Consider the following 21,523-nt stretch of genomic DNA (forward strand, 5'->3'; position numbering starts at 1 on the left):
TGTGTCCCTGAAGTATGCTCTTTTTAAGTCCTTTGGGTATAGACTGAGGAGTGGGAGAGCTGGGTCAAATGGTGGTTCCATTCCCAGATTTCCAAGGAATCTCCATACTGCTTTCCATATTGGCTGCACCAATTTGCATTCCCATCAGGAGTGTACCAGTGTACCTTTTCCCCACATCCTCGCCAACACTTATTGTGTGTCTTCATGATAGCTGCCATTCTGACTGGAGTGAGATAATATCTTAAAGTACTTCTTATTTGTGTTTCTCTGATTGCTCAAGATGATGAGCCTTTTTCCATATATTTACTGATTGTATATCTTCTGAGAAGTGTCTGTTCAGGTCCTTGGCCCATTTGTTGATTGGGTTATTTGTTTTTTTCATTTACCAGGGTCTTTTAAGTCCTCTGTCCTGGACCACAGCTGCTTCATTTGATTCCTCACATTATGAAGCTTCCAGCATCTTGGACCAAGCTCTTACCAGTTTCCCAGTGTTGCCATCCTGCAGGCAAACATTTGGTGACTATTCCTCCCATGATTATGTGAGTAAATATAAGAAGCTCCCTTCTGTACACACATCCATTTTTATGTATTTTATTCTCATTTTCTGAAGACCCTTGAAAAATACAGGCATATTCTCAACAAAATGTCTGGGTCATATGGCATCTCTAGTTTTAATTTTTTGAAAAATAGCCCTTATAGTTTTTTAAATATCTATTCAAATTTATATTTCTGGCAAGGATGTCAAAGTGTTTCCTTTTCTGCATCTCTTCTGCAGTATGTGTTACCTACCAACATTTTGAGAATAGCCCACAAGCATGTGGTTATAGTTCATTGTGATATAACCTGAAATCATAAAAATTCTAGAAGAAAATGAGAAGAATTTTTTTCATTCACATTGACAATGGTTTTAAATAGAACCTCTTGAGAATGTGCAAGGAAAAATAAAGAGATAGGTGAGACTACATAAAGCTAAAAATGCTTCTGTGCAGCAAAGGAATCAATCAATGAAATGTAAAAGTAGACTGTTGGTGAAAGAAAATCATTGCTAGCCACATGTCTGATAAAAGCTCAACATCCAAAATATATGAAATTTATACAACTCACCAAAAATAAAAAAAAAAAACCTTTAATAACCTAATTTAAATATGGTAAAATACTTAGATTCTGCCCTAAAAATTAAACAAGTGTTTCAAGACATATAAAACCTACTCAAGAATATTAATTAGGCTAACTAAAATTATAATTTACTTTAGCTTCTCTGCTTCATTTATCTTACAGGATTATGTGTGCACACTCTCTGTCCTGCACAGGCATCCTGAGACATTGTTCAATTCACAAAATGCCAGGTTCTCATTTCCCCACATTGTGCTTTCTCATCATTCCACCTTAATTGCCAAGAAAGTCTGAAGCCTGGAAAAAAACAACATATGGATAAATTGCAAGATAATCATCAACTTTGAAAATTACTTCAGGAATCAATAGAATACATTAGTAGACCCAGATATGAAGAAATATAAAGTAGACCTACAAATTAACATTTAACTTAATTGCAGGTATTTTTATGAGCAGCTGAAAAGCTGATCATGGTAGCACACGCCACTAGTCCTGGCAACCTGTGAGGCTACAGTGGGAGGAGGATTTGGGCTAAGGAATGTGAGGCCAACCTGGCAAAAATCCAGCTCCAAAAATCAACCCACCAAAAAAACCAAACAGTAATCACATTTTTTAAAAAGAAGGTGCCTTCACAGGTGATTTCTGGCAATCATGTAATAAGAGATCAGTAAGAATAATTCATGATTTCATCTAAAAATAGAAAAAAAAATGGACTAATTCTTTCTGAAAGGCCAGAAATACCAAATAACACAACAAAAGAATGGAAATTGCAGACCATCTTCCTATAGATGTTGACCCAGATATTCAAACCCCTAGAAAACTGAGAATAACAACAAAAATAAAGATTGGACTTTATGACCAAGAGGGACAATATGTAAGTTTCCAAAAATCATTTTGATAGAGAAAAGCTTTTGGCAGATTACATACTTATGTAATTTATTGTAAATGTATGGCCAGTTAAGACCAGAGGACAATTCTTTTTCAATCCACTAAAGGGCAGCTGTGAACTGTTTTCATATTTAATGGTGAGAACCTAAGTGTTTGACAATTTAGTTTTAGAAAAAGGAAAAAAAATGTATGGTTTCCTTACATCTAAATATTGTTCTGAGAATATTGAACAGCATTTTATACATCAAAAGTCAAATAGCATATGCAGATGATATTCTTATTTCTATAATATTTCTAAGCAATTTCCATGCACTAATGAAACATAAGACCTAAATTAGTTCAATAATGTTATGGGTTAAATGGTCAACATTAAGTCATATAATTTATACACACTACCAATGGGCAGTGTTAAAATTGAGGCATAAATCCATTCACAAATATAGAAAAAATAATTTAAAATGAAAGTAATAACAAAAGAACTGTTCACTGCAAAGTAAAAATAAAGGGGAAAGTAAAATGCAAAAAAAAAAAAAAACGGAAACAAATTGGGAAAACAGTTAATATTCCATGATCAAAAGTTTGATTTTGTTAAAACCACAATATTCCACAGTGGGTCTGCAGATTCAAAATAATGAGGCCAAAATCCAAAAGTCATTTTGTAAAAATTACCCAGCTGACTCTAAAATCATAACAAATGTAAAAGAAATTAAATAACTCAATATTGAAGTAAAAATTGTCTGACTTTTATTGAAAATGTGCATTGCAAAAATACGTTGTGTAGGATATTAAATTTGGTTAAATACCTCTTAAATTGCTGAAGACCAGTATTCCCTATGCATGAAGTGAAGGTCTGTGTTAATGTAGGCAAGAATTAGGCTGGGATTGACATTTGTCATCACAGGTACTACCTGCTGAGCTTGAGAATGTCTATTGCTTTCATAACTTTTTTCTGCTTCTCAGATTTTCTGCACCTTACCTACCATCCATGTTCTGTCTCTTGCATTTCACCCAAATATATCCCAGTGGGTGTCAGGTATTGAAATTCACATATATTCCTGCTCTTCCTGCAGCTGAGAACTAAAAAAACAATGCAGTTCAATGTCTTGGTGAGTGGTTGAAAGGATTTGTCCTTGATCCTCACACAGGCTGAAGAGTGTTTTTTATTTTTATTTTTTGATTTAAAACAATGACAGTGGAATGCATTACAATTCTTATTACATGTATACAGCACAATTTTTCATATCTCTGGTTGTATATAAGGGATTTTGGGACCAATTTGTGTCTTCATACATGTACTTTGGATAATGATGTTATCACATTCCACTATCACTGCTAATCCCGTACCTACTTCCCCTCCCCTTTCACCCCTCTAATAGATGTAGAATTCATCTATTCCTCCCATGCTCCCCCTCCCTACCCCACTATATTCAGCTTCCTTATATAAGAGAAACCATTCAGCATTTGTTTTTTGGGATTGACTAACTTCACTTCTCCAATACCATCCATTTACATGCAATTGCCATGATTTTATTATTGCTGAGTAAAATTCCATTGTGTATATATGCCACATATTTTTTATCCATTCATCCACTGAAGGGCATCTGGGTTGGCTTCACAGTTTGCTATTCTGAATTGTGCTGCTATAAACATTGACATGGCTGTGTCCCTGTAGTATGCCGTTTTCAAGTCCTTTGAGAATAGTCCGAGAAGAGGAATAGCTGGGTCAAATGGTGGTTTCATTTCCAGATTTCCAAGGCATCTCCATACTGCTTTCCATATTGGCTGCACCAACTTGCAATCGCACAAGAAGTGTATGAGTGTACCTTTTCCCCCACATCCTCAGCAACACTTGTTGTTGGTCTTCAAAATAGCTGCTGTTACGATTGGAATGAGATCATATCTTAGAGTGCTTTTGATTTGCATTTCTCTAATTGCAAGAGATGATGAACTATGTCCTTTTCTTAGAAGTGTCTGTTCAGGTCTTTGGCCCATTTCTTGACTGGATTATCTGTTTTTTTTTTTTTTTTTTTTTTTTTTGTGCTTAGCATTCTGTGTTATTTATATACCGTTGACATTAGTTCTCTATCTGATGTATGAGGGATAAAAATTTGCTCCCAGAATGTAGGCTCTCTGTTCACCTCAGATTGTTTTTCTTTTTCTTGCTGAGAAGAAACTTTTTAGTTTCAATCCATCCCATTTGTTGATTCTTGGTTTTAATTCTTGTGCTATAGGCATCTTATTAAGGAAGTTGGGGCCTAGCCCCACATGATGAAGATTAGGGCCTACTTTTTCTTCTATTAGATGCAGAGTCTCTGGTTTAAATCCTAGGTCCTTGATCCACTTTGAGTTGAGTTTTGTGCATGGTGAGAGTTAGGGGTTTAATTTCATTTTTTTTTCAAATGAATTTCCAGTTTTCCCAGCATCATTTGTTGAAGAGGCTATCTTTTCTCCAATGCATGTTCTTGGCACCTTTGTCTCATATAAGATAATTGTGATTTTGTGGGTTAGTCTCTGTGTCCTCTATTGTGTATCATTGGTCAATCTACCAGCTGTTTTGGTGCCAATATCATACCATGCTGCTTTTGTTACTATTTCTCTGTAGTATAGTTTAAGATCTGGTATAGTGAAACTGTCTGCTTCACTCTTCCTGCTTAGAATAGCTTTAGCTATTCTGGGTCTCTTATTTTTCCAGATGATTTTCATGATTGCTTTTACTTTTTCTATGAGAAATATCATTGGGATTTTGATCAGAATTGCATTAAATCTGTATAGTGCTTTTGGTAACGTGGTCATTTTGATAATATTGCGTATGCAAGAGTAAGGTAGATCTTTCCATCTTCTAAGGTCGTCTTTGATTTCTTTTTTTAGGGTTCTGTAGGTTTCATTGTTTTGATATTTCACCTCTTTTGTTGATTCCCAAGTATCTTATTTTTTCTTTTTTTAAAGTTACTGTAAATGGGGTAGTTTTTCTCATTTCCTTCTCGAGGCTTTCTAACTGATATACAGAAATGCCTTTGTTTAATGGGTGTTCATTTTATATCCTGCTGCCTTGCTGAATTTATTTTTTAGTTCTAGAAGTTTTCTAGTGGTGCTTTTGGGGTCTTCTAGTTATAGAATCGTATTGTCAGCAAATAGTGCTAATTTAAGTTCTTTTCCTGTAGTTACTCCTTTAACTTCTTTTGTCTAATTGCTCTGGCCACTGTTTCAAGAAGTATGTTGAATAGAAATGGTGAAAGAGGGCATACCTGTCTTGTTCCAGTTTTTAGAGGGAATGCCTTTAATTTTTCTCATTTAGAATGATGTTGGCCTGAGGCTTAGTGTAGATAGCCTTCATGATGTTGAGATATGTTCCTGTTATCTCTAGTTTTTCTAATGTTTTGAACATGAAAGGGTGCTGTATTTTGTCAAATGGCTTTTCTGTGTCTCTTGAGATGATCATATGATTCTTATTTTTAAGTCTATTGATGTGATGAATTACCTTTATTGATTTCCATATGTTGAACCAACCCTGTATCCCTGGGACAAACCCCACTTGATCTTGGTGTACAACCTTTTTAATGTGTTTTTGTATTCAATTTGCCAGAATTTTATTCAGAATTTTTGCATCAATGTTCATTAGAGATATTGGCCTGAAGTTTTCTTTCTTTCCTTTGTCCCGGCCTGGTTTGGGGATCAGGGTGATATTGGCCTCATAGAAGGAGTTTGGAAGTGCTGCTTCTTTCTCTATTTCCTGAAATAAATTGAAGAGCATTGGTGTTTTTTTAGTTCTTCTTTAAAGGTCTTGTTGAACTTGGCTGTGTATCCATCTGGTTCTGGGCTTTCCTTGGTTGGTGAGCTTCTGATGGCATCTTTTATTTCATCATTTAATATTAATATTAGTCTGATTCAATCTGGGAATATCATATGACTTAAGAAATTTGTTGGTGCCTTCAATGTCTTCTATTTTATTGGGTTATACATTTTCAAGATAATTTCTAATTATCCTCTGTATTTCTGTAGTGTCTGTTGTGATATTGCCTTTTTCATCATGTATGCTGGTAATTTGAATTTTCTCTCTCCTTTTTTTCAAGGTTTAATTGTTTCTTTTAATGCAATTTCAGTTCTGATTTTAATTATTTCTTACCTTCTACTGATTTTGCTGTTGATTTGTTCTTCTAGGGCTTTGAGGTGAAGTATGAGATCAATTATTGACTTTTCCTTCTTTTAAGGAATGAACTCCATGCTATGAAGTTTCCCCTTAGTACTGCTTTCATAATGTCCAAGAGATTTTGATATGTTGTGTCTATGTTCTTGTTTACCTCTAAGAATTTTTTAATCTCCTCGTTGAAGTCTTCTATAACCGATCGTTCATTCTTTTGTACTAAATTGATTCACTCGTTGAACTGCTTATAGAACTTGAAATATTTCAAGTTTGTCTTTTCACGAGGTGGAAGTGTCACTTTACATGTCTCTAAACATTAATATTTTATGAATATTTTACAAATTGGGAATGTGTCATGGATGATACTTGAAACTAATTGTATTGGGGAGCTCAATCTATCTCATGGATACAAAGCAGAGAGAATAGCAACCAGACTGTTTTCAAAAGCTTTTTTACCACTCTTTTTGTCTCCCTTGGGCACAATTACCTTATGAGAATATCTTTGACAAGTCTGATTTGCATCTGGAATGTCTGCCAAATTTCACATTCACTGATGGCAGAAGAGTTAGGAGTTGGACTTTTATTCAGTGCTTGGATTATGGTATATATCTTTCACTTCACTCTGATATGGAGTATATATACTGTTTTTGGACTTATGTATTTTTCTCTTAATTAGATAATGTAAAGTATCTTATTACATAATTAAAGTCACTCTCCTACATGACAGGCAATTCTACTAACTCTTATTTAAAATTAAAAACTGAATAATGGTTTGGTCCAAGTTCTATTGATGTAACAATTTTTATTTCAGGAGCCATTGACATTCGGGGATGTGGCCATTGATTTCTCTGAGGAGGAATGGGAATGCCTGGATCTTGCTCAGCAGAATTTATATAGAGAAGTGATGTTGGAGACCTACAGCAACCTGGTCTTTGTGGGTGAGCATAACTTTCCTTCAAAATTCCTATTTATCATTATTTAATTTTCTTCCCTTGAAGTATATCTTTTGGGAACTTCACCATAAGAAAGAGATTCAGATTCATGCTTTCCGTAAAAAAGATGGGGAAGTTCTTGGTGCTGACAAGAAAATGTTAATGATGTTTCTTTTCACCCTTAATGTTTACCTTTGTTGGCATGATATACATCCTTCACTTGACATATGGTTGACTTAGAGGAATGCTGTGATGTCAAATCCTGTGGCCCACATATAGCTTTGAGGACATAGTGGAAGTAGAGGAGGAAGCCTAAATTCAAAAAGGTTGATTGAGAAGTTATCCAGAAGAAAAGATTTTTGAGAAGCTTTGATTTCTTTCTGTTGTTATCATAGAAGAATCTGTCCTGTGTTTTGTGCTTCAAAATTATCTAGTCTCCGGCTTTTCCTCTAGTAATGTCTCCGTACATGCAAATTAACAACAAAACACTCCCCTTGCCTTGTGAGTGTCAATATTATCTGACGGCTCTTCCATAATTTTTAAAAATATTTTTTAGTTGTTAATGAATTTCCCATTTATTCATATGTGGTGCTGAGGATCAAACCCAGGGCCTTACATGTGCTAGGCAAGTGCTCTACCACTAGTCTACAACTCCAGCCTCTCTTCCATTATTTACAGGAAATTTTTGCACATTTCTGGAGACCTGTAGGTCAACCCATTGTAATACATTACTATCATAAGTCAGTTTCTCTGATCTTATTTGTACATTTTTTTTCACTAAAATTTCCTTATCAGAGTTTTTTCTGAATATGTGTAATGGATTTTCTGTGAAATTATCTGCCATGGAATGAATGTCAAGATAGCAAAGACTGCTCTTTTGAGAGATGGTGTAAGTTGTAGTTGAATAAGAGGATTTGTAAAATAATACATCTGTGGATATTTACAATTTGGATGGTTAATTTTTTTCTTTATTTTTTCATTGTGTCCAGTAGGTTCCGTGTTACAGACTGAGTTTCCTCATATCAGTTAATTGCTCCACAAATTACGATATGCATGACCCTGGTTGATATTGCCAATAATGTTATATGTGCTTTTGCTTGTATAAATATTAAACCCCTTTTGTCTATGACTTTTGTATTTTATCTTGATTGGGTTTTCATTCTGCCCATGTATGTAGAAATTGAAGTTGTCTATATGTAAGTGTAATGGGGATTGATGGCAGTGATACTCTAAAGCTGAACTACACCCCAAGCTCCTTTTCATTCGTAGTTGGAGAGAGGTTCTCACTACATTATTGAGGATGTCTTGAAATTGTAATTCTCCTGCCTCAGACTTCCTAGTAGCTGAGATTACATGCATGCCCATCATTTGTATATTGATGAATTTGTTCTTATTTATAGGATGAAGACCACATTATTTTAAATGTAGCTTGAGAAATGTTGCAAATCTCTTTATCTTTTAATTTTTATTGTAATCAAAACTACATAATAAAACTTGCTGTCTCCAAAATTTTAAATATACAGTTCAGTAACATTAATTCAAATTGTTATGCTATGTAACTCTAAAAACTTTACATCTCAAAAAAATATCAGTTCCTAAGAAGCAAGGGCTCATTTCTGTCTCCCCATCACAAAACCATTATCTTTTGTTCAGAAAGCTTCTTTTTTAGTTTAAAGATGTCATATTCATAGAATTCTGCAATATTCTTTCTGTGACATAGTTCAGTTAACCTACTGTACATACATTTTGTAAAATATATAATTAGAATAAATCTTTGACTTCAAAGTTCTATAGTTTCTATATTCCAGATTGTCTCATCCATTCTTTTCAAGGAATATTTGGTTTGCATCCCCCATGATGGCTCTGTTATATAACAGGGTAACAACACTGGTGTGCAATGTTTTTAATTTGCTATTGATGTGAGGGCTTATTACCATACTCACTCAGAACTGCATATACCTAACACCATGCCTGCATTTACAATTGAATGCTGTAACTTTTAGTATATTTTTTAGCAGGGAAATATTCTTCTAATTATATTTGTATTTTGTGGGATATTCATACAATTTAAAGGATAGATTTCTCTGCAAAAAAAAAAAAATTAACAACAGGAGTTTGACAAATATTACGTGGAGCCTGTTGTTAACTTTAAGTAGTATAAGCATTTTTTAATTTTAACATTCAATTTTTGAACAACAGCATGCCCGAGAGTGTTCAATCAACTGACACACATTTAGGGACTTTTGAACATCCTTATCACTTTTCACTTTAAATTTTTATTCCATGTTTGTTACAAAATAACTATCACTTAAGTATTTATTTACCTTTGTATTAATACATAAAATTGGTCTATCCAACATAATATCCCACTTGCGATTAAAAACAGGTATTCTATTAGTCTACAATAGTTTCAAAATATTTTCAAAGTCTCATGCTTTTCAATGACCATTTTGCTTCACTGTATTTCCCTTTCAGTAAGTGGGGATTGATGTCTCCTAGGATGACAGTGATTCTTTGTTTTCATTCAACTCTCTCAATGTTTTCTTTGTGTGTTTGGGAAGTAGGATGTACATTGCCAAGGTATTTACTCTTAATCCTAGGAAAAGGTTCCTTCTCTCAATTTTTTCCTCTTTTCAAAGATTTTTTTTTAAATTTAAAAGGTCTTCTGTGTCCTGTAACTGTCTTAAAATATGTTTTGTATACTATCATTTAGACAGCCCAGGTTTTGTTCAGTCACTTTTGTATGTGTCATTCTTATATTCTTTTTCTTTCAGTATGTGTGTGTCCTTAGACTTAGAGTATCCTGTGGACTACCTTCAGTTGTAATTTTTATATTAATTCAGATAGCCAAGGTTTGTTTTGATCAGATTTTGTATTCTTGCATTTGCCAACAAAAAAAATCTAAAAATGAAGAATCTCCTACTCATGAGTAGGAGATTTGTATGAGTATCAACTTGACTTCACTTTATTAAAAACTGAATATATTTATGTGTCCTTTGAAAATTATATTATTGATGCAGGTATATATGCCTATTAACAGTTTTGTTTTTATGCTTTTGTCTTTCATATTCTATTGCAAAATTACATATTTTGAGACCCATCATTACAATAAAATAGAATTGTTTGTGCCAAGAAATGTTTAGAATTTCATATGACTTTTGTTGCTGTGCACACTTACATTTTAGTATGAAGGATTACCTTTAGTACTTTGTGGAGAACAGATCTAATGTTGATGAATAGTCTGTTCATTTGTACGTCTTTAAAGTCTTTATTTCCCTTTCTTTTGAAAGATAGCAGTTGTGAATATAATGTCTTCATTGATAATTTTATTCTTTCATGCCTTGAAAATAGCCCTATTGTGAAGTTTTGACTAAGGATTTCAAAATTATATAGTTACCTATTTCTAGGTGACCCATCTTTTTCTCTTGGATGCTCTCAATATTCTGAGTTTTAAAACTTGGATTAAAAACCTGCTTTGAGTCTTTACAACTTGGAGATAATTGAGCTGCTTGGATGTTTTATTTTTCCTATTTTATGAGATGTTTTTATTAGTACTGGAAAGAGAACTTAAGGGCACTTTACCACTTTGCATTTTTTACTTTGACTGCCTTGAAATTTTGATCCTCTGGCTCAACCTCCTATGTTGCTATGTAAAACCACCCCTGACTCTTTCAGACATTTTCTAAACAAAGTCTTTAAACACACATTTTCTGCTTATTAACAATTCTTTACTAAATTTTATTCTGTTTTTTTGTGTGTTGGTTTAGTACAGTAAACTTCTTTTAAATGATAATTTAATATTCCCCTGAGTAATTCATAACTTTTACTTTTCTTACAGTTGATTTTGCCATTTTTTTTCTGTTGGTAAGCAGGAACCCCTTTTTGAACAATCTCCAAATATTCATGTTTCTTATTTTTTTTAATAAAACAGAAGAAATATATTGTGAAGGAAGAAAGGCTTATAACACAAATTGTCGTCTTCTACAATATAACTCTCCATAGTAAGGTACTCATCTTGGATACTATGAACACTAAGATGATTTGGAAAGTTTTCAAAGTAATTTTCTGTGTACATTTTTATTTGATTTATATATTTCTGCAGTAACGATGGACTTGGATTTAATAATCCACTCCCCTGCTGATGTTCCTTTATTGCTGTAAATTCCTATGTTTGCAAAATATAATCAGCCCAGTACAGCAAGTCAACATGATTGTTATTTTTATTTATTTCAGCCATGACTTCTCATCGTCCTCAAGAAATTTCACCAGAGCAAAGAATAAAAGAGGGAAAGGGAAGATACGGAAAGTCGGCCCTAGATTATTTACCACTAAGAAAACAATGGGAAAATATAGGTGAGAGTAAAGTTCAAAAATTGTATTATAATGGACAAAACCAATTAGTAGTCCCAATTTATGTTTGCAAGACACCAGAAACAATATCTGAAAAAAATTCAATCTATTCCACTTAATTTTGAGAAGCTGTGTATGTCTTTAAGAATATATCCACAGCCATTTTCCAAGAGGAAATGTGGAAACTTTGAAAAGAAATCTGGTCCATGCATAAGTTTTTATCTTAGCCAATTATAAATGTAGCACTGAGTTAAACTTCCAGTCAAATATTTGCACAGAAAAGATATTTCAAACTGAAAGACACATCTCTAAAAGTGATACTTTTGAGAGTTTCTTTACAAAATGTCCATTTTTCTGCAACAAAACAGTAATTTCTCCTTGTTCACAAATGGACAATGTTAAGAATTGTAGAAAGGTTTCTACTTCCCCACTATTGCTCAATGACAATTATGATAGATTTCTGGAAAGTGCTATAAGTAACACCATTAGCCATGTATGTACCCTGAGTTATTACCAGTATATTTACATTGGTGATAAAAATTATGAATATAGAGAAACTCCTAGTCATTTTCTAAAGGAAATTTACCATGATGAAAAATGTGGGAAAGTCTTGCTGCAGTGCTCAAAAACTATTACTCATCCAAATATTCATAGTCAAGACAAAACTTGCAAGTGTAAGGCATGTGAAAGGGCTCTTAATCACAGTGCAGAGCTTGCTCAATACAAGAGAATTTATAGAGAAAGGGAGCCCTATAAGTTTAAAGAATATATCAAAGCATTGGCTTGCTCAACAAATTCTAAACACAGTAGATATGATGACAGTGACAAACCAAATTTAAAGAATGCAGAAAACCTTTTAGTGAAATTCGGTTACAATTTGTTAAGCATCAGAGCATTTTTACTGAAGAAAAGGCCTGTAAATGTAAAAAGTGTTGCAAAGCATTAAAAAATTTTTCAACTCTTACTCAACATCAAAAAATTTATTCTGCAGAGAAGACCTACCAATGTGAAGAATGCAACACACTCAAGAACTTTACTCAACATCACAGTGTTCATACAGGACATACACCATGCAAATGCAAAGAATGTGACAAAACTAATAAAAGCTCCAATCTTATTTGTCACCAGTGCACATACCCTCTAGAGATGCCCCACATATGTAAACAAATTTGTGAAGCTTTTAGTCAAAATCCAAGCCTTAAAAATCACCAGAGAATTCATACTGGAAAGAAGATCTACAAATGTAAAGTGTGTGGCAAGAGTTTTAATCATAAATCATCATTTACTGAGCACCAGCGAATCCACACTGGAGAGAAACCCTACACCTGTAATGTATGTGGCAAAGCTTTTAGAAGAAAGTCACATCTTGAGGGTCACAACAGGATTCATACTGGAGAAAAGCCCTACAACTGTAAAGGATGTGGCAAAGCTTTTAAAAGAAAGTCACATCTTCATCGCCACAACAGGATTCATACTGGAGAGAAGCCCTACAAATGTAGAGAGTGTGGCAAGAGTTTTAATCAAAAATCATCACTTACTCAGCACCAGCGACTCCACACTGGAGAGAAGCCCTACAACTGTAACATATGTGGCAAAAGTTTTCATCAAAAACCATCACTTAATCGGCACCAGAGAATCCACACTGGAGAGAAGCCCTACAATTGTCAAGTGTGTGGCAAAAGTTTTACTACTACAAACACACATCTTGATTGCCACAACAGGATTCATACTGCAGAGAAGCCCTACAAATGTTAACTGTGTGGCAAGAGTTTTACTAGAAACACACAGCTTGTTCGCCACAGCAGGATTCATACTGGAGAGAAGCCCTATAAATGTAAAGGATGTGGCAAAGCTTTTAAAAGAAAGTCATATCTTGATGGCCACAATAGGATTCATACTGGAGAAAATCCCTACAAATGTAGAGAATGTGGCAAAGATTTTAATCAACAATCATCACTTACTTGACACTAGAGAACCCATACTAGAGAGAAGTCTTAAAATGTGAAGAACGGCAAAGCTTTTAAAATTGAAGATCACATATTACTAAACATTATAGATTTTATTCTGGAGAGAAGTTTTACAAGTGAAAAACATTGCATCAGTGTCTTTAAGGATGAATAAACCCTTATTTCACAGTAGTTCAACACTATTTCAAGCCAGACATATGATAGCACAGAAATTATACAAGTGTAAAATAGATGTCACAGTCTCCAACAGTTGTTCACACCCTACTCAGGACCTGAGAATTTATATGAGTGAGAGGAAATGTGGAAAAAATGTTTGCAAAGCTTTTGGCCATTGATCAAACATTTTTAAAACACTAGAGGTTTTATAGCATATAGAAACCCAAAGATTGTGTTCAAGACTGTATTCAGTTTCACACATTTTTCAGTTTCTGACCTCATACCTCTAGCAAATGTGGAATAGCATTTGTCCAAAGTATGTACCTTAGATAACAGCAAAATAATTACAAAATACCTTGACAAATATAACAATTGTAATTTTCTTATCTATAGCCCATCCCTAGGAGGGAAAGAATCATTTAAATGTAGAAAATGGGCAATTAATTTTGATATTTGCTGAAAATTTTCTTGACATCTTGAGCTGATATTGTAGAAATAAGGAAATACAAATATAGAATAGTGCATGCCACAAAGGATATAATTTTACTATAAATCAATAATTACTAAATATTCTCATTTCTCACAACTGGAGAAAACAAAATTCTCATAGTTGATTATTTCAGAAATGTCTTAGATTTATATGAAGTTTTAAATTTTAAATTTTTAGATTTGAACTTAGGGGCATTTAATCAGTAAACTACATCCCCCGATTTTTTTTTTCATCATTTTTATTTAGAGATATGGTCTGCTAAGTTGGTTAGGGCCTCAGTAAGTTACGGTGAAGGTGGTATCCAAAAAGATGTTTGGTGCTTAATTGCAGTCTCTGATTTCCTGTATTATACTGACAACCCTATGCCTGACTTTGTAGTCAGGGGATGTAAAGAGGGTTCCTGGTACGGCCTTCAGGCCTGTATTCAATCTCCTTATGCTTTAATTGCTTTAATTACTGGAAATGTGAGAGTTAAGAGAAAGGATGATAAATATCTTGTAGCCAATAAAAAGTGCAATTTGCCTAATTGCATCAGTAGATATAACAGAGGGAAGGGAAGATTAATCCTTCACCAGTCTTCCTTTGTCTTACTACCAGCCAAAATTTCAGAGCCATGGTATACTGATGCGAGTGTTCAAGTTTTACAAGAGACGCATGTTCAGGTGACCAGACTTAAGCAAGCTTTTGGACTCATAATTCTTGGTTATAGTTTTTTATTTAATCTCATTCATCACTCCACAGTTATCGTCTCAGTGGCTATATCTCAGAACATTCAACATGCAGATTTTCTTAATAATTTGACTCAAAATACATCCAAGGCCTTCAATGATCATAAATATTGATGAAAGTATTGAAGCTAAGTTGAATGCCTTAGAAACTTCTGTCATAAATATCAGTAATGAGCTTTCTACTCTCAAGTTTAAGGAAAGGCTTAAATGCCATCTGACTATGAAGGTCTGTGTTACTGCAGCCAAATATAAACCTTACCAATGGGATTTGGAGAAGGTGAAATTATCTAATGGGCATTTGGCATAGAAAATAATAATATCCTGGATCTTATGGGGTTACATCACTACATTCAGGATATTCAAAAAAGCAAAATCAATCCTTTGGATCCTACTTCTCTAACTGGAAATACTGGAAAGAATGGAATGGCTTTAACACTGAAAACACATTGAAACACTCTGCATGGTATATTATTGGAATGAGATGTCTGCTACTAGTTCTTTTTTGTATTGTGATATAGGTTATCACACCCTCAGACAAGAATCCAGGAACTTAAAATAATGGCTCATCATTTTCTATTGCAAAGTAAAAAGAGGAATATTCAGGGTGCCACCCGTGAATTACTTGAGGGTCTTCTCTGAGTATGGAGCCATGGAGATTTAGATCTAACCTGGGGAACTATCCACTGCTCCCCAGAGTGCACTGGATTGCCCAAGACACATGACCCTAAATCTGCTCTACTAGGAAGACCCCTCTTGTAACTCCAGAGTTTGGCATAACCCATTGGTAACAGCAAAGCCCACCTTCTACCTTATTTGTCAAAGAATATTCCATGGAAAACCTTTGATATTCCCTGATATAAATAAAGCAAACATGGGCTCCATTTTGCTCTTTTGAGTGTGGAAGCTTCATCCACAGATGAAGATTGGCTAGCCTATCCCACCCCCACTTTTAAAATTACTTTCTGTATCCTGTGGAGTTTTTTCTGCTTTGCCTTTCTTAGCTTTTATTTTGCAGCCAGACCATTCCACCAAGAGGAACTCTATTTTTACCACCTGCAGTTTTGAACTCATGATCTTCTTTCCTCAGCTTCTCAAGTCACTGTGATTACAGGCCTGCACTACTATGCTGAGCTCTTGATTGCTATTTTTATTTAGCACTTTTTATTCTCATCCTATCTGTGTTTTGGAATATAAAGTGAATCTTATGTAGACAGTAGAACAATTTTGTTTGGTTCTAGGTTTTATTCCCAATGGTGCCTTAACACTGGGCTACATCCCCAGCCACTTTTTAATATTATTGTATTTTATTTTCAGACAGTGTTATGCTACGTTTCTGATGACAGCATCAAACTTGTGATACCCTAGCCTCAGTCTTACAAGTAGCTTGTAACAGCATTGTTCCACTGTGCTCAGATGATGATGACTTAGACTGGCTCTACATAAGTCACCAAATTTGCCCTCCAACTTGCAATCCTCTTACCTCAGCCTCCTGAGTTTCTAGAGTCACAGAGGTGTGCTGCATGCCCAACTTGATCAATATATATTCTAAAATTGGAACAAATTGGATCTATATGCATTAATAATAATGAAAAAAAGTAATAGTAATGAACAAAATGCTTCTTCTATGTTGCCACTTTTTTTCTACCTATATGTTTTTGGTTCATCAATTTTCCCATTATTGCCTATTAACGATTCTTTTTTCTTCTGTACCATTTTTATTTTATTTTTTCTTTAGGCACATGTTTTAGTTTTTCCTTAGTGACTGTTCCGGGAACTCTAACATCTTACATTTATGACAATCAGTTTTTATTAATGCCAAATTAGTTTCAATAATATAGAAAAATTTTGCTGATCTTACAGATTTGTCCCTCAGTCCTATTTTTATCTTTGTCATAGAATATAACTTCATGCATTTTATGTCTCCTATGGCTTGATAGCATTTTTCCCCAAACAAGCTTATGTTTTGGACACTTGTTCCTTATTATGGTAGCACTTTGGCAGGGGAACCTTTCAAATGTGCTGTCTGTTTGGTGTTAATTTAGTCATTGGGGACACCACCCTCAGGAGGAATGGACGCTAGTCTCTTGGAATGACTTTTTGAGAGAATGAGTTGTTATGAAAAATCAAGACTGCCCCTCTCTGCTCTATGGCTCATATTGGTCCATATGATTTTTTCGTCTTCCACTTGTCCCCAATCTGATGACAGTCACCATGCTGGAATAGAGCAAAGTGGGTACTCCCCCAAAGCCAAGTGGATGGCATCCCTTTATCTTGGACTCCCAGACTCTAAAATTCTGACCTAAATGACTTTCTAATCACAAACTACTCAGCCTTAAGTATTTTCTTATAGCAATGGAAAATGGAGTCTCATAGTCATTCAGCATCAATGTTTGTTTGGTCCTACTGTTATGTTATTTTTGTGTTCTAAGTGTTACTTTTGCACTCATTTGTCTTTAAAAAAATTAATTTTATATTTTAAAATACACCACAATGGAATGCATTTTAATTCTTATTACACATATAGAGTACAATTTTTTACACTTATATTTTTAAAACAACGAGTAAAGAGTTAGAAACTACATCCTCCATGGCACTGGCTATAGTAAGCTATCATATTGAGCTACTGAGCTATATCTACCACTTTTTCTCATTATTTCACGTGGGCTCAAGGTTCTGTCTTTTTTCATTTCCTTTAACCTTGATGGCTCTATTGGCATTTCTTGAAGAGTTGTTTACTCACCACAAACCTTTCCTTGTACAAATCTCCCCTTTTGAAGCACAGTTTTGCAAGGTATAAAATTATTGATTGTTAAAAAGAAACAAGTTCCATTATGTCCTCCCATTGCCTTCCAGCTTCTTGGATTCTCTAGAGAAACCCACTAATTCTGTCTTGTTCCTGATCAATTGTTTCTCTCTGACCACTCATGGAATTGCCTCTTGCTATTTGTTTTACAGCAGGTTGACTACTATAGTTTCTCGCATCTGTGGTTTCCCTTTCTGTAAGCTATAGAAAATTCCAGAATGAGAAACTCATGAGTTTTAAATTGCAAGGTGTTCTGAGTAGCATGATGCAGTCTCATCCCACCTCACCCCTCCAGGGCATGGGCCTCTGCCTTCTCCAGCAGTTTCCCAGTTGATATACTGTTTTTGTAATACCTTTCTGTTAGTTTGAGTTGCCATCTTTGTTGAGAGACTGACTGTCATGATAGTGCTCCACTTGTGTAGGAGAGAACATCTCTCCAATTACTCATGCACCAAATTCTGTTTGTGCCCATGTTGCATTGTTAGCACCTTGGAGCCTAAGAATAGAAGACACACCTTCACCCTCTCCTAATGGAAAACATGATTTCCCATGAGACTATGACCCAAGAAGTTGATGTGTTTAATAAGTTTAAGATGAACCTGTTTCACAAATAATCTCAAGAGAAAGTAACAGTGACTAGGAAGTCAATTCTACTTCATTTTAATTCTAAAATGTCCAATCAGGAAGGAAGTTTAACCATGTTTCTATAGTATATGGTTGTATGCCAAAGTATCCTTAACAATGGCTCCTATGTAACCAATGCAGTGTGTTGCATGCCTAACTCCCAGGATTGAACCTGATTTCATCTGACAATGCAAGGTATCCCTCCACCCCCGCCACAATGCCACCATGATCTGAGGGATGAGGTATCAGTCCCTGGACATAATGAGGAGCCAGTGGAGGCCCTTGTTCTCTCCAAAAGGAAAATGCTATAGTCGTCAGCCATGAAAGAATTTAAGCCTCATTCTCATACCATGTAATACATTCAGAAGTACATATTTCTCGTAATCCTGGGCTAACATTTTGCAACGTCTACTGATTACTAGACTGAGAGTTTGAAAGCTTCTTAGAAGGAATTTCAGTGGTCAATTCTGCTCATTATTTATTTATTTGTATTTGGCACCGGGGATTGAACCCAGGGCTGCTTAACCACTGAGCCACATCTCCAGGCAGGCCCCCCTTTTTAAATATATGCTTTATTTGGACACAGGGGTATCACTTGGTTACTTAGTTCTAAGTTTCTGAGGCTATGTTTGAACTCTGGATCCTCCTTCCTTAGCCTCCCAAGTTGCTGGGATCATGGGCATGCACCATTCTGCATGGCTCAGTTAATTTTCCTTAATGATAAAAATAATGATTGTTTTGATGATAAGGGTTGAAGTCAAGAAGTCAGAGAGAAGTTGTTTTTGATTTATTTTTAGTCTCCAACAGTTTAAGCAAGAGCCAGTAAGTGTTTGTACCAGTGCTGGATGAGAAGAAAGTTATAGAAAAACTTCCATATGAAGTTGATTGCAAGTAATAGAATGGATATCTGGCCAAGGACAAGGAGTCAAAGGCCACTTCAAATGTCTTGGTGACAAAATGTGAAAACCCAGATAAAAATAAGTTTGTGGGAGGAGAAAAGTGAAGACCAAGTCCAGCAGTGGAGATGTCTTGCAGTTTTCATTCACCATAGGTGGGTGATTTGTTCCAGGCCAGCAATCCCCAAAGGATTGCAAAGTGCATGAATTTATGTATACAGTTTGCAGACAGCCTGCTCACATCCTCCTGTAAGTTAAATAATCTCTGGGTCACTAATAGAATTTGATACAGGGCTTGGGCTGGGGCTCGGTTGCAGAGTGCTCACCTAGCACTTGTGAGGCACTGGATTTGATCCTTAGCACCACATGAAAATAAATAAATAGAAAATAGGTATTGTATCCATCTACAACTAAGAATATCTTAAAAAAAAAACTGGTACAAAGTAACCACTATGTAAGTAGCCATTATACCATTGTCATTACATGGGAGAAAGTCTATGCATTTACTTGGTACATGAGCAAATCATGTTCAGATCCTTCCCATACACCAGGGTTTGAGACCTTGGGGGCAGAATCCAGGCATGTGGCCACAGGTATTTCCAATCCCTGGAGAACACCCAGGGCAGGTTGTTTAGAAAAGGCTTAGAAATATGTTGTAGGAATTCCAATAACATCTGGCCCAGAGAGAGAGGAAGTAGAGGGTCAGAGATGGCACCCGGGAAAGCAGGGGGTGACAAGCAGAGCCTTGAGTTTTGGGGTGGCAAAGAGGACAGGCAGAACCTCTGGGGACACAGGGACGGTGGACAGGTATTGTGATGGGGAAACACTGAATTCTTGAGGAAGCAGACGGAGAGAAAAGATGTCACTGTTTATAAAATTAAAAATGGGGACAGAATTGATTTAGAAGCTCAGGAAGTCTTGACATTCAAACTCCTCCTCCATTCCAGAAGATTGCATTTCCCTTTCTGAGCAGAACACACAGTGGGTTTTTTTGTTTTGTTTTGTTTTATTTTTGTTGTTCACTGGTTTTGAAAGATGATTTATGGCCCATAATTAAGGTTTTCTCTAGTTTCTGGTCACACAGTACTGGTCTCTTCTTTTTTCCATTTTTTCATGAATATCTAACACCTGGCCTAATAGTGGATAGTAAATTTATAAGCCAGTGATTGTATTTTTAAAATGCAAAATTATTATGGAACTCTATAGGGTGATACATAATTGGTTCTCAAAGATGCAGCTCATCCCTGCTTTAGTTTATCTATCTACCTATTTTTAGTGCTGGTGGTGGCTCTACCACTCAGCTACATACTGAGGCTGATGGATGTGTAACATGCAGACATGATTGATGGGATCATGCAGGTCAAGGAGTCATTTTATAAACCTGGCCCTCTTTACAGACCCCCAATTTTCTTTTAGAAGAGTAATTTACCTAGAGCCCTGCCTGGGCCAAGTCAATGTCCAATCTTCCATTCCTCAGCCAACAACCTGTGATTTCTGTTAGAAGTGATTTCTACTCTGCTTGAGAACACAAGTTACCCTGGAGGGAATAAGTTCTGGGACACTTTCACAGACCAGACTCCAGAACTCAAGGAGATAGGATGATTGCACCTAAGCATCAAGTATGTAAGAACCATTCCAGACCAGCGTGAGCCAAAGTGACCTAGTTGTCCTGGATCTTTGGCATGTCAACTTCCTGTTCCTGTAACTAATGTGCATCTGCTAACTACTATTTCAGACACATCCCTCTATCAGGTATTAGCTTATTTAAAGACATAGGGAAGGGAAAGAGATACACTCTCAAGTGGGAATGTCCTCTCCAATAGTATGTTGTGCCCCTATTTTCCTACTGGTCCCAGAAAAATTCCAATGAAAACTGGTCAGTGCAGACCAAGGTGTCTTAAGGGTTGCATTTATATATGTAGAATATCATCTTCAACTTTTTTTTTATATAAGGTTTTCTGTTTTTTTTAAACTAAATGACAACAGAATGCATTACAATTCTTTATTACACATATAAAACAGTTTTTCATTGCTTATTTATATATAAAGTATGTTGACACCAATTTGTGTCTTCATACATGTACTTTGGATTATGATGTCCATCACATTCCACCATTCTTGCTAACCCCCTGCCCCCTCCCTTTACGTTCCTCCCCTATTTCCTATCTAGAATTCATCTATTCCTCCCATGCTCCCCCTCCCTACCCCACTATGAATCAGCCTTCTCATATCAGAGAAAACATTCCACATTAGGTTTTTTTTGGATTGGCTAACTTCACTTAGCATTATCTTCTACAACGCCATTCATTTACCTGCAAATGCCATGATTTTATTCTCTTTTTTTCCCAAATAAAATTCCATTATGTATATATAACGCATATATTTTTTTAATCCATGCATCCTCTAAAAGGCATCTAGGTTGGCTCCACAGTTTA

General features: G+C 35.3%; 1 protein-coding gene across 1 annotated transcript in view; it reads left to right on the forward strand.

Moving 5' to 3' along the window:
* LOC308633169 (uncharacterized protein) overlaps positions 1 to 15,646 on the forward strand; it is a gene marked incomplete at its 5' end in the record, with an annotated part of 30,142 nt that extends 14,496 nt beyond the window's left edge. Inside the window, 4 exons of the mRNA XM_081265725.1 lie at positions 390 to 539; positions 6,954 to 7,080; positions 11,308 to 11,427; positions 12,416 to 15,646. Coding sequence (XP_081121851.1) covers positions 390 to 539; positions 6,954 to 7,080; positions 11,308 to 11,427; positions 12,416 to 13,179 — 1,161 coding nt within the window. The 3' untranslated portion in view covers positions 13,180 to 15,646. The remainder of the gene's footprint in view (positions 1 to 389; positions 540 to 6,953; positions 7,081 to 11,307; positions 11,428 to 12,415) is intronic.
* Positions 15,647 to 21,523: the final 5,877 nt, after the last annotated feature.

This window comes from Spermophilus citellus, assembly GCF_964194105.1.
Source record: "Spermophilus citellus genome assembly, chromosome: 14".
Taxonomy (NCBI): Eukaryota; Metazoa; Chordata; class Mammalia; order Rodentia; family Sciuridae; genus Spermophilus; species Spermophilus citellus.